General features: G+C 41.4%; 2 protein-coding genes across 2 annotated transcripts in view; both read left to right on the top strand.

Annotated features, from left to right (window-relative positions):
• Positions 1 to 682: 682 nt before the first annotated feature.
• LOC308102788 (protein arginine methyltransferase NDUFAF7, mitochondrial-like) lies at positions 683 to 5,818 on the top strand (the record flags this gene model as incomplete). The annotated part of the gene is made up of 7 exons (XM_080452645.1): positions 683 to 763; positions 1,184 to 1,208; positions 1,764 to 1,874; positions 3,122 to 3,261; positions 4,042 to 4,215; positions 4,555 to 5,549; positions 5,612 to 5,818. 6 exons carry the CDS (start codon positions 683 to 685, stop codon positions 4,774 to 4,776), a joined length of 753 nt encoding a protein of 250 aa, XP_080308771.1. The 3' UTR covers positions 4,777 to 5,549; positions 5,612 to 5,818.
• A 5,992-nt stretch (positions 5,819 to 11,810) lies between these two features.
• The window catches only part of LOC308103928 (serine/threonine-protein kinase D3-like), a 66,796-nt gene continuing 66,352 nt past the window's right edge, over positions 11,811 to 12,254 (top strand). Inside the window, 1 exon segment of the mRNA XM_080454141.1 lies at positions 11,811 to 12,120. The gene's annotated coding sequence lies outside the window, so the exon portion shown is untranslated.

The following is a 12,254-nucleotide window of genomic DNA, read 5'->3' on the forward strand; positions in this document are numbered from 1 at the left end:
ATTAATCTATGGCCAGTAGAGGGAGATATTTTCTTCCTGAGATTTGTGTGGTTTCATTCATTAAATAGCCTGAAAGAGCGAGCCCTATCGATGGTCTTGAAGGACGGATCCAAACCCAGGCAGTTAGATTCCAGCGCCGCTTCCTATTGCTTGACCAATCTGTGTCCCCGCCTCCCCCCCTATGTTTATATATTTTCAAATATTTAAAGAAAAAAGCAGATAAATCTGATCTACAAGCTTACAACGCGTCACTTTGTGACATGTTGTAAGCTTGTTGATCAGCTATACAATTATTAAATATGTCAGTAATTTCTTTGTATATTTAAGTAATTTGTCATATCTGCACCTTTTTTGTTACGAAGCCTAAAAGGCCAAACAGAAATTTTAGTTTTTGTTCATATGTTCCTTGCCAAAAAACGTTAATCGCAATTATTTGTGTGACAATTAATCGTGACAGCCCTATCAACAGTGTGTAACAATGCTTGTTGTTGCAGTATATATGTGTGTGTGGTCTGACATGGTTTGGTTGTGGTGTGTGTGTGTGTGCAGGTGTTCGGTCAGCTGCACCCGGTTCTGGGTCAGACGTCTGTGTCGGTCCACCTGGTGGAGGTCAGCCCGGTTCTGAGCCAGATCTAGGCCACCTGTCTGACCGGGCAGCAGAACCAGGCGTCTGCTAGTGAAGATGACCCATGCTACCGACACGGCACCACCACCACCGGCCTGCCCTGCTCCTGGTACCGAAGCCTGGACCATGTACCCAGAGGTACACTGGACTGCTGCTGGTCATTCACTATTACATTTCGTCGCTCTCGGGTGGAAACCATGACAAACCATGTCCAAAGCGTTTCCTTTTTTAATTATTATTTTTAAAAGCATTTTAACGCTCGCAATGTGACGCGTTGTGAGCTTGTAGATCGGCTATTTTCACAACTTTTTGGCAACACTCATGTATGATGTAGTAGGGCCTTAATTTACAAAACAAACAAAAACGTAAAAAGTTGAAATACTGAGATATGTGGTTTCTGCCCGACTGCAACGATCTGCAGTATGTCTATTGATTATGTTCAGGTGTGAGTGAGTTTGGGGTTCTTTGTCTTCCAGGATTCAGATTCTATCTGGCTCACGAGTTCTTTGTTCTTTGTCTTCCAGGATTCAGCATCTATCTGGCTCACGAGTTCTTTGACGCTCTGCCAATCCACAAGTTCCAGGTCTGTTGACAACAACACATTATCATATAACCGTACAACGGATATCCTAGGTTTTCCTTTCATATCCCTATTCTTGTGAACTTAATATGCTTTTGAATGAAAAACATGTCGAGCACAACACATGTGAGTATCCATGGTGCAAAAGCACTGCTTTCATTTAGTGATCATTTGTGATCATGTTTAGTTTAGAGTGACTCACAGTACAGAACACACAATTATCATTTGAATCATTTTAGAGAGTTAGAAAACGGCACATCTTGATCCAAAGCTCTTCAGACTCCACCTCACCCCCTAGCACTCCTTGTACAGTTAGTATCCCATCTGGTTGTGATTTTCTTTTCATAGATGCGTTTTTTTTAAGTTAGTTACTTGTTCACATATCGTTGTTGTCGGGCAGAAATGTTATTGTTTTATTCATAATGTTCCAATGTTCAACGACAGAGACGCAATTACATTGTTAAATCGCAATCATTTAAGTGACAATTAATCGTCAAGTAAACTGTCATAATGGTGACGGCCCTAGTGGGTATTTGTGTGGGTTTGGTTTGTGTGCAGAGGACAGAGCGAGGCTGGAGGGAAGTGATGGTGGACATAGACCCGGAGAAACCTGGCCAGCTGAGGTTCGTCATCGTCCCCAACCCCACCCTGGCCTGCACCCTCATACAGGTGAGAAGAAAGAACCAGCTTCTGATGACCTACGCCAGACCTGCTTCTCAAACTTTTTCAAGTCAAGGACCCCCCCCCCCCCCCCAAATTGACATGTATTTGGCCGCGTACCCCCCATCTGAAAAGAGTTTGTGCCAGGGACCCCCCAGAAACGGTTTAACTTTAAGGTTTTAAAGAAGAAAATGCCAACAATTTGGGTGCCCTCTACTAGCAATATCCTCACGGCCCACAGGTTGAGAACTAGTGCGCTATACTGTACACATACAGTATATCATTGTGATAAGTTAAGTGTAGGTAATGTAACACTGTAGGTTCTCTCACACAGCCGTGTTCAACATGGCCTTTTATTATCCTGAGTTTTATGTCATCTATATATTAGCACACTGTTGTCTGGCACACACGCAACACATTCAAACAAGCACATAACACCTGTATACACACATACACACATTCACACTGCACACATTGCACGCGTATACACACACAGCAGCACATACTGTACTGTACTCCTGTATACGTTAACACACTGTAACATACACACAGCACATGAAACACACGTACACATGCCCAAAGCACACACCCAAAGCATAGAGCCAGAGGCTTACATCATCACTCAGTTTAAAGTACCCTACTGCTCTTTTAAATCCTGCTTAATGCACTCAGTCTGCACTGTAGCTCCACACACACACACACACACACACACACACACACACACACACACACACACACACACACACACACACACACACACACACACACACACACACACACACACACACACACACACACACACACACACACACACACACTCCTCACAACCACTGGACTGGCTCACCCCAAGTTAGGCCTGTCACAGTTATTACATAACCACCTAATAGCAATTATTTGAGATAATCGCAATACTTTTTCTAAATCGTCATAATCGCACATTTTCAAATATTCTCCAGACACCCCAGTAGTAGACCCCAACTACTACAATACAGCTGTTCACTGGTCACCAGTACAACACCATGGTTATACTGGTTAACTCCCAGTGATCAACAGTAGAAGACTGTGGTTGTATTGGAGATCAACTGTGTGTGTGTGTGTGTGTGTGTGTGTGTGTGTGTGTGTGTGTGTGTGTGTGTGTGTGTGTGTGTGTGTGTGTGTGTGTGTGTGTGTGTGTGTGTGTGTGTGTGTGTGTGTGTGTGTGTGTGTGTGTGTGTGTGTGTGTGCGTGCGCCCCCCCCCCCCCCCCCCCCCAGACAGATGAGAAGAGACGACATGTGGAGGTGTGTCCAGAAGGCGGGGTTATCGTCCAGAAATTGGCTAATCGCATTGCAGAAGACGGGGGCGCGGCTCTCATCGCAGACTATGGCCATGATGGAACCAAGATGGACACCTTTAGAGTATGGTGGAGCAGTTACGCACTCTGTGTGCGTGTGTGCGCGTGTACGTGCATGTGTGAGTGTGTGTTTCTGCGTGTGTGCGTGCGTGACATCAAGACCTGAGGCCGATTCAAAAAATGTCTACAAAATAGTTTTCTGAAAAACTAATGTTGCTATATCAGCGATGCTCAAACTTTTTCATGTGAAGGACCCCCAAAATTATATGCACAGTATATGTCCCGGACCCGGATATATAGATATAGATATAGATATGCATATATATATATATATATATATATATATATATATATATATATATATATATATATACACACATATATATATGCGCCGGATTGAATGTGTTCAAATGGAAAAGCTTTGAGGATCACTGATCTACCTTTTCAATCCGCAACCCGCCAAAATAATCATATTTGAACTGGGGACGCCAGATAAGCACTTGGAATGTAGGAGCTGAGGCATTCAATTTAGTTTGACTCGGTTCCGCAGATAAATATTGTGAAAATAGCAGATCTACAAGCTTGTAGAACGGCTATTTACAAAATTTTTGCTTCTTTCTTGACAATTTGGACAACGGTTGACCAGTTTTTATAGCATAGTTCGTTGATTACTTTTGATGTAGTAATGGTCTTTTTCTTTTCCTTCTTTTATTTATTTTTTAGGTATTAAAAAGGTGTTAAAAGTTCTTAAATTGTCACTTTAGTCATCTGGGGACCCCCCTGAAACCATGTGGGAACCCCCGACCTACAGGTTGAGAACTGTGCTGTGCTCTCTCTCCGTCAGGGGTTCAAAGGTCACCAGCTGCATGATGTGTTGGCGTCTCCGGGCTCTGCTGACCTCACGGCTGATGTAGATTTCAGCTACCTGAGGAGCCTGGCCGGAGAGGGCGTGGCCTGTCTGGGACCCGTCACACAGAGACACTTCCTGAAGAACATGGGCATCGACACCCGGATGCAGGTGAGTGAGTGGGACGCTTTGTATTAGGGCTGCAACTATTGATTATTTCCTTAGTGATTATTCTATCCATTACTTCATATATTATTCATATAATTGGTCCTCCACTAATGCTCATTATAACCATAATGAACCATAGAACTTACTGCAACTTTAAATACATTTTATTTGCCTTTTTATCCTTTTTAGATCACACGTCATAGTGTGCATGTCTTCAAGAATATATGCCAAAAATAAAATACTAAAATATTTTACATTTCTTTGAATTATTTTATGTCAAAAAGAAAACCTGGTGACGTCATTGACTCCTTTAACCCTGTTGTTTACTTCTCACCTGGCCAGGTTCTGTTGAGGAACTGCACCGACCCGTCCACCAAGCAGCAGCTGATCCAGAGTTACGACATGCTGACCAACCCCAGCAAGATGGGAGAACGCTTCCAGTTCTTCAGCATGCTGGCTCCCAGCAGGCTGCTTCAACCACAACCACCAGCACAGGGAATGAAGATGGAGAAGAAGAACCCAGCACCGCTCCCCGTGGCCGGCTTCACCGAACTGAACTTATGATGATGTCAGGACTTGTAGGGCAGTGGTTCTCGACGTTTTTTCTCGAAGGAAAAAAAAGTAAAAAACCTGGCTTACCAACTCTGATGGCTAGTCAATGCGCGCAGCCAATCGGCTGCTCCCGCGGGCCACTCGCCAGCCTCACGCCAGCACTGTTGGCGCCACGCCTGCTTTGTTGTTGAGGTAACAAACTCGAGCGCTCCTCTACCCCCAGCCAGAGTGGGTAAAACAATATAGCGTTCTGTCAAAGGGTTGCAGTGTACAGTTTCATTTTCAGTGAATTCAGTTATTTATTTAACAGGAAAAAGGCATATCGTTGCTGTCGGGCAGAAACCTCTTATATCCATATTTGGACTTTTTGTGTTTTTTCGTAAATGAACGCCCTACTTGATCATACTACAGCGTCACACTAAAGCGTACAAAGTAGCAGATCCACAAGCTTGAAACACGGCCCGAAGTGGCGTGTTTTGAGCTTGTAGATCTACTTTAGCTATTTTTGATATATGAGGTTTCCTCCCAACAGAGACACTATAAACACCATAAAAGGTAAATATGTTTGAGCCCTGCTCAGCCAAACTGCTGGTTTTCAGGGAGAAAAGAAAGAGGGAAAAAAAGAGACAGTTTAAGAAATAGACAATTTTGAGAAAAGAGATTTAGGATAGTCTGACTCAGGCCTGTGGCAGTCTAAAGTATTACCTCATCACCCAAGGGACATCAGGAAAATATCTGAATGCATTTGATCAGTTTCATTTATTTAGTAGTTGATCATAATAAAGGTAACTTTCTACTGTCTTGAATGCTTCCCAGAGGTTGTGGACATTTTGTCACATTTTGTTAGTGTTCCTCTGCAAGGTGAGAGGTGTGTAGGGGGATTTATTTTAATAATGTTGAAATTGCACAAAGGTTTGATACTGTAGTATGGAAACATCACCTCTGACATACAATTAGTACAAGACGTAGACATTCATCTCAGCATCGGAGACTAATAATCGTGACCAGTGGTGGAAAAAGTACTCAAATGTTTTACTTAAGTAAAAGTATCAACACTGCAATGTAGAAGTACTCTGTTACAAGTAAAGTGAAAGTACAAAAGCATTGGTATCAAAATGTACTTAAAGTACCAAAAGTAAAAGTACTAAATGTTTGAAAATAGCAGATCTACAAGCTCACAACGTGTCGCAATGCGACGAGTTGTGAGCTTGTAGATCAGCTATTTTCAAATAGCCTAGGTTTAAAATAGGGCTAAAGTGGTTAATGTATGTTTTATAATGTAATAATCTATATCTGCAAAGTAACTAGTAACTAAAGTTATCAAATAAGTGTAGTGGAGTAAAAGTACAATATTTGTCTCTGAGATGTAGCGGAGTAGAAGTAAAAGTATTGAAAATTCAAAATACTCCAGTAAAGTAAAAGCACCTAAAAATTGTACTAAAGTACAGTACTTTAGTAAATGCACTTAGTTACTTTCCACCACTGGTTAGGATGGTCTCATCCAGCCAGTACCAGAGTAAACCAATAGCTGTAAACCAGTAGAACCAGCCACATGGTTTCAGACACATGTTTATCAGTAATTCAGTGTCATTTACTGTAGAAGAGTGAAGCAGCTCTGTTCTCACTGCTGCAGTGCTGCTAATTAAAAGCTACAACTCATTAATGGCAGCCAGGGTGAAGTCTGTTGTGTTAATTAAATATTGTTTTCAGACATAACAGGCTTGTGTCTTCAACACATCTCCCTGTGGTCTCTCTCTCTCTCTCTCTCTCTTTAGGCTGCTAGAGCATGGCGAAAACAGCCGATCTACAAGATCACAACGCGTCACATCCCGATGTGTTGTGAGCTTGTAGATCTGCTATTTTTAGATATTTTCGAACATTTATGTGAGATTTCACCTGTAATGACATGGGGGGGGGAAAGCAAGGTCTTATATGCATACCGGTACCTGATCAGCTCAGAGACGGATGCGTAGGCTCGGATCAGACGTATAGAATAAAAGTAAATAACCCGCACACCACTGTCTTCATTTGCACAATGACGACAACTTTATTTAGGCAACGTTTCGGTCAATAGACCTTCTTCAGGCATCTGTAATGACATGCCCCCCATAGGGAAGCCAGGGTTAAAGTTTTCAACCACCTAGACCCTCTCTATAAGTAAAATGGACCGGAGTTGCGCTGTGCTTGGTACTCTCTTCATTTCTATCGACACCAAATCTCTGTGCCAAAAATAGCCAATCTACAAGGTCACATGAGCTTGTAGATCTTTATATTTTTTTGGTGACTGTTCCCCCAGAATAGGGATGCTGGGGTTTCAATGTGAGAGAACTCCTCATTCATTTTACCCATAGGGGATTCAAACCAGCAACCTTCTGGTCACTCACAGCCAACAAATCCCAGCAGTTTCTGGTGCTGCTGACCCCTAGTGTAATTTCTAAATGTGTTCTCAGTTCATTCTATAGTGGTTGCACTTCTGTTTCACTTTCCTCTCTCTGTCTCAGATCTAATCTTTCATCTGCAAGCTCTCCATTGTGCTGCTCAGTCACTGCCTGCCACTTTCATCAACGCTATGAAAACATTAGAACCCATGAAGTACATGCAAGTACAGTACTCCCATGTTTCACTTAAGTAAAAGTATAGCAAATTGCAATACCACAATGTGGAAATACTTAGACATAAAAGGCTTTTGTATGGTACAATTTGATATTAGGATCAAGTGGTTAAAGAGTACTCGCCTTTTAACTTATATACTGCAATACAATACTGCAATATAGATATACTCTGGTACAAGCAGAAGTCCCGTATTCAAAATGTACTTGAGTAAAAGTATCGGCACCAAAATATACTTAAACTTGGGTTGCATTACAACACCATAGCAACCCATGGTCAATATTTACTCTGAAACGTTCAGCAGCTCTACTGCACAACAGTAGATGCAGATAAAGCCTTAGAACAATAATTTCTACAAACTGCAGCAGTGGAGGAAATGGTTCCTGTAGAAAGAAGAAGGAACATAACCACTTAAACCCTATAATACTTAGTTGATTATAGGGCTCTTTACTTGGTTCTCTCCTTTTTCCCCTCTACACCAAATCTCTTTGCCTAAAATAGCCAATCTTACAGCTTATAGATTGGCTATTTTTGACTGGGGTTCACACTAAGCTTTTTTTTTAATGAGGAGTCTTTATTTACAGATCTGACTGTAGAAAAAGTTTATTGCTTTCTTTTTTGACAATACATCATACACTTAACCAGTAGACCTAATATCTTCAAGTATAAAAAGCAATAAAAAACATTATCTACAAATAAATCTACCAAATAAAAAGGGCAACCTTGAGGTATACTGTACAAAGTTGAGCCTTGAAATGTCAAACGTTGACGTCAGTTTATCAGCGGTAATGTAACAGAGGGAATGAAATGGCTTAAGTCTGACAAGCTTTTAAATGCAAACAGTCTCATCCTCATGTTGTAGTTCAGAAGTTCTGACAATGTGTAAACGTCACAATCGGGGACTTAACTAAAATACAATATAATACAATATAACTAGTACAACTGTATGGTAGAGTATGTTAATACAATATGACTAGTACAACTGTATGGTAGAGTATGTAACACAATATAACTAGTACATCTGTATGGTAGAGTATGTAAACACAATATAACTGGTACATCTGCAGTAGTTGGAGGCATGGTCTCCCTATGCTTCCATTGAGACATTTAGGTTGACAATGTCAGTAAAGTTATTTGAAGCAGACGGGCACACAGTATTGGACAGTACAGAGATGCCTGGCCATCTTTACTGCAGCTTGGACATTGTTGAGATTACCTCTCGCCGCCAGGAGAGGGAGACAACACACATAGAACGTGTAGCTTATAAAATAATAATTTGCCTTTTTGACTTATACAATTTTGACCAAATGAGTTGAATGTCAGATATGGATTATGAGATCTAAAATAAAGGTTCATCGTGGCTTTGTGATTTTGATGATTTGACGATGATACAATGTGTTAGTTATTGGAGAGGGTGACAAACCACACACACACACACACACACACACACACACACACACACACACACACACACACACACACACACACACACACACACACTACAATGGTTTCACAGTCACTTCATGGCTCAACTAGTAAATAAATAAAACATCTACCCGTATATCAGTGGTTCTCAAAGTGCGCTCCAGGGACCCATCAGGGTCCAAATGGTTCCATTTGTACACTCTCAGAGTTATGAGGGTCTTTGGAAATTATAAGAACTTGAGAACCACTGGCCTATCATGTAACATTTGGATACAGGAAGAGTGGGCACCTAAGAAGTCTGGGTATACCTTTGTGTTCATTGAAATTGGCTTTGAAAAAGAAAAGAATACAAGTATGCTTGTTTAGAAAATGGTCTGAAATAATGTAAAGTATACATGATTTGAACGTGAGCACGGTACATCATTATTGTCAAACCTAAATTTACCATTCAACGTATTGCTTATGTCCATAATGACTGAATATCTACAGGTTCTGTAGCCATTTTATAGCAATTGTTGAAATATTAGGCCTTCAATGTCAAATGTTCAAGCATGTTAAAGTTGCACCATGTAACTTTCCTCTTCTACCCCGGATTTGAACCCGGTTGAACAAGTGCTGACATTTTCACCATTGAGCCAATAGAGCCTGCCTGCTTGCTCAGGGGATAAATTGAATCTTTAAAAAAAAAAAAAAAAAATTATAGTAGGCTATACAGTAATAGGAAACGGGGAGAGAGACGGGGAGTGACACGCAGCAACTCGTTGGGATCAGGATTCGAACCTGTGACACGCTGTCAGGCATTGGAGCCTAGATACCCACAGCGGTCCAGGCCAGATAAACAAATCTTGACCATCAGCTCAAAATTCGTGTCAGATCCTGTGTCTAGGGGAGACATGACCTTTGACACAATATTTTATTTATCTTATTAATTAAAAAAAATGTTACATAGTGCCGCTTTAACTTAGTTATTTCAGACCATTTTTCAAAGCATACATTAAATTCCAATTTAATTGAGGCGCCCAGACTTCACTCTTCCGGTTACCTATAACATTCTCTACTGCAGCACACATGCGTTGGCGCCACCATGTGCTGCGTTGTTGCTGCAGATCTGGGCCTGGCAGATGGCCACCATCCAGCTGGTCTGTTCAGACTCGCTGCAGGCCCTCAGGTAGAAGCTCCTGGTGCTGTCTTTGGGGGTGATGCTCCAGCCGAACGTCCCATCAGCAGCACCGCCATCTTCCAATGTCTCCACCGACGCCCCCACCAGCTCTATAGCCTTCTGGGGCTTCTATATTACAAAGCACAGCAGAGTGGTTAAAAAAAGAAAAAAACATCCCATCCATAAATGAGTCCATATTTATTGTTTGTGTGTATTGTCAAGAAGACCAGTGATTCTCAACTTCTTTTTAGATTCTTTTAGATCTGCTATTTTTGAATAGCCAACGTAAAACATATGGATAAAGCGTTTAAAATGATTGTGACGCTCTATTAACAAATTCTTCTGGGCCTACTCTCCAGTACTTTAAGTCAATTGCAAATTTGACTTAATTTTAATTTCACTTGTAGTTGTAGTGGAGTAATATTTTACCAGAAGTAGGCCATCTATCCTTTGACTGAAGCACAGGAGCCGAGTACTTTGTTTTTATAGTCCAAACTTCACATAAACAGCTACTAGTGCAGCTTTGGTGTGACCTAACTTCAACCTGCTGCAGGGCTCTCTCATGGTTACCATGGTAACCACACAACAACAAATGTCGGGGAGGGGACAGTCAGTCAGCTAAAAGTTACAATGTCACTCCTGTGGTGGTGGTTGTTGTTCCTATATTTTGTATTTCTCTCTCCCATAGTTAGTGTATTATTATTATTATTATTCTCACCTCTTCGTGTGCACCGTACACCAGTTGAGTGTCTTTCAACTGAAACCACGCAGGTTTCCAACGGTGAGTGAACTGGGTTCGTTTGGACAACCATCCTTTCTTCTTGTCGTCTTGTTGAGAGTTTTCACCGTTAGGGGTCGCAGATTCTACCGTCATCATAACGTTTTTTTTTTAATTGTAAATCTAAATAAATAAATAAAATAACGGGACAGAATATTGGTCAGAATAATGCCCTGTAATTTAAAAAAATTAAACACGCACACTTGATGTGGAGTTGTGTACGCTGGTTATTGTAGTTTTTCTTGCTGTAGGCCGACACACGGTCTACGACGGATATCAGCGAAAGAGACAGAACATTCCGAACTGCAATTCCCAAAAGGCCCTTGGGCATCGTTGTATCCTACGTGCAGGGACACTGACATTTGTGACCTAACGAATTCGGAAAGAAAAGCCGTTTACATTCAAGATAGCGTAAATAAATTTGTTTTTCAGTTATGTCAATACATTATGGACAAAATATTATTGAACAGTTATAGAATTGACAAAACTGGCAATAAATAAAATAATTCTGGGATTTTTCATTTGGTTCCTAATTGATAGATAATTAGGGACCATATGGACCCTTATGGTTGTAATGGTTCTGTAACTCTGAGAGTGTACAAATGGACCTGCAAGGGTCCATTTCATTTGGTTCCATTTGTACACTCTAGACTAGTTATAGCCCGGCTACGGACCCCCATAACTAGTCTGAGAGGGCTACGGTAGCCCTAATAATAATGCATTCTATTTCCAAAAAATCTTTAAAAACGTTTTAAATGGCCGAGATGGCAAAAAACAGCGACCCTCTAGAGTCACATAATTCGATGGTCCACCGTCTTGTGTGTAGCAGCAGCCGACTTGTTGGCGAGAGAGAGAGAGAGAGAGAGAGAGAGAGAGAGAGAGAGAGAGAGAGAGAGAGAGAGAGAGAGAGAGAGAGAGAGAGAGAGAGAGAGAGAGAGAGAGAGAGAAGAGAGAGAGAGAGAGAGAGAGAGAGAGAGAGAGAGAGAGAGAGAGAGAGAGAGAGAGAGAGAGAGCACGAGAGAGAGAGATGCAGCAGCATTGGCAGGCAGCAGTGATAATAGGATACGCATGAACTGAACGCTTCATGGGAGGGAAAGTAGTGGTAGGTGAGGAGAGGAAAGTTTATGAAAAGAAAACTACTTTACAACAATAACTGAGCCGCCTTCATCCTCTAAACCAGGGGAATAGTGTGCTTTTTTTTATTATTTTTTTACTAAAACTTTAATCAATGCGAAAACTCAGCAGCACGGAAACCGAAGTTGTCGGTTTGGATCGGAATTAACACACATTTTCCTTCCTTTTCTCATCATCAGTTGGAAGTTCGGAACTACACACGGGAGGAGGAGGAAAAACGCCCCTGTGTGTGCGTGTATGTGCACGTGAGGTAATGTAATGTTGACTTTGCATTTTGCTGTTGTTAATGTTTTAAAACTTGAGGTTTTGTTGTTCACCAACCAAGCGGTTATTATGGGTTTGTTTTTAGTGAACACGCTGCCTTCATCGCAGGTTCGCGTTGTT

The sequence above is a fragment of the Gymnoscopelus braueri genome (assembly GCF_963280865.1).
Source record: "Gymnoscopelus braueri genome assembly, chromosome: 16".
Taxonomy (NCBI): Eukaryota; Metazoa; Chordata; class Actinopteri; order Myctophiformes; family Myctophidae; genus Gymnoscopelus; species Gymnoscopelus braueri.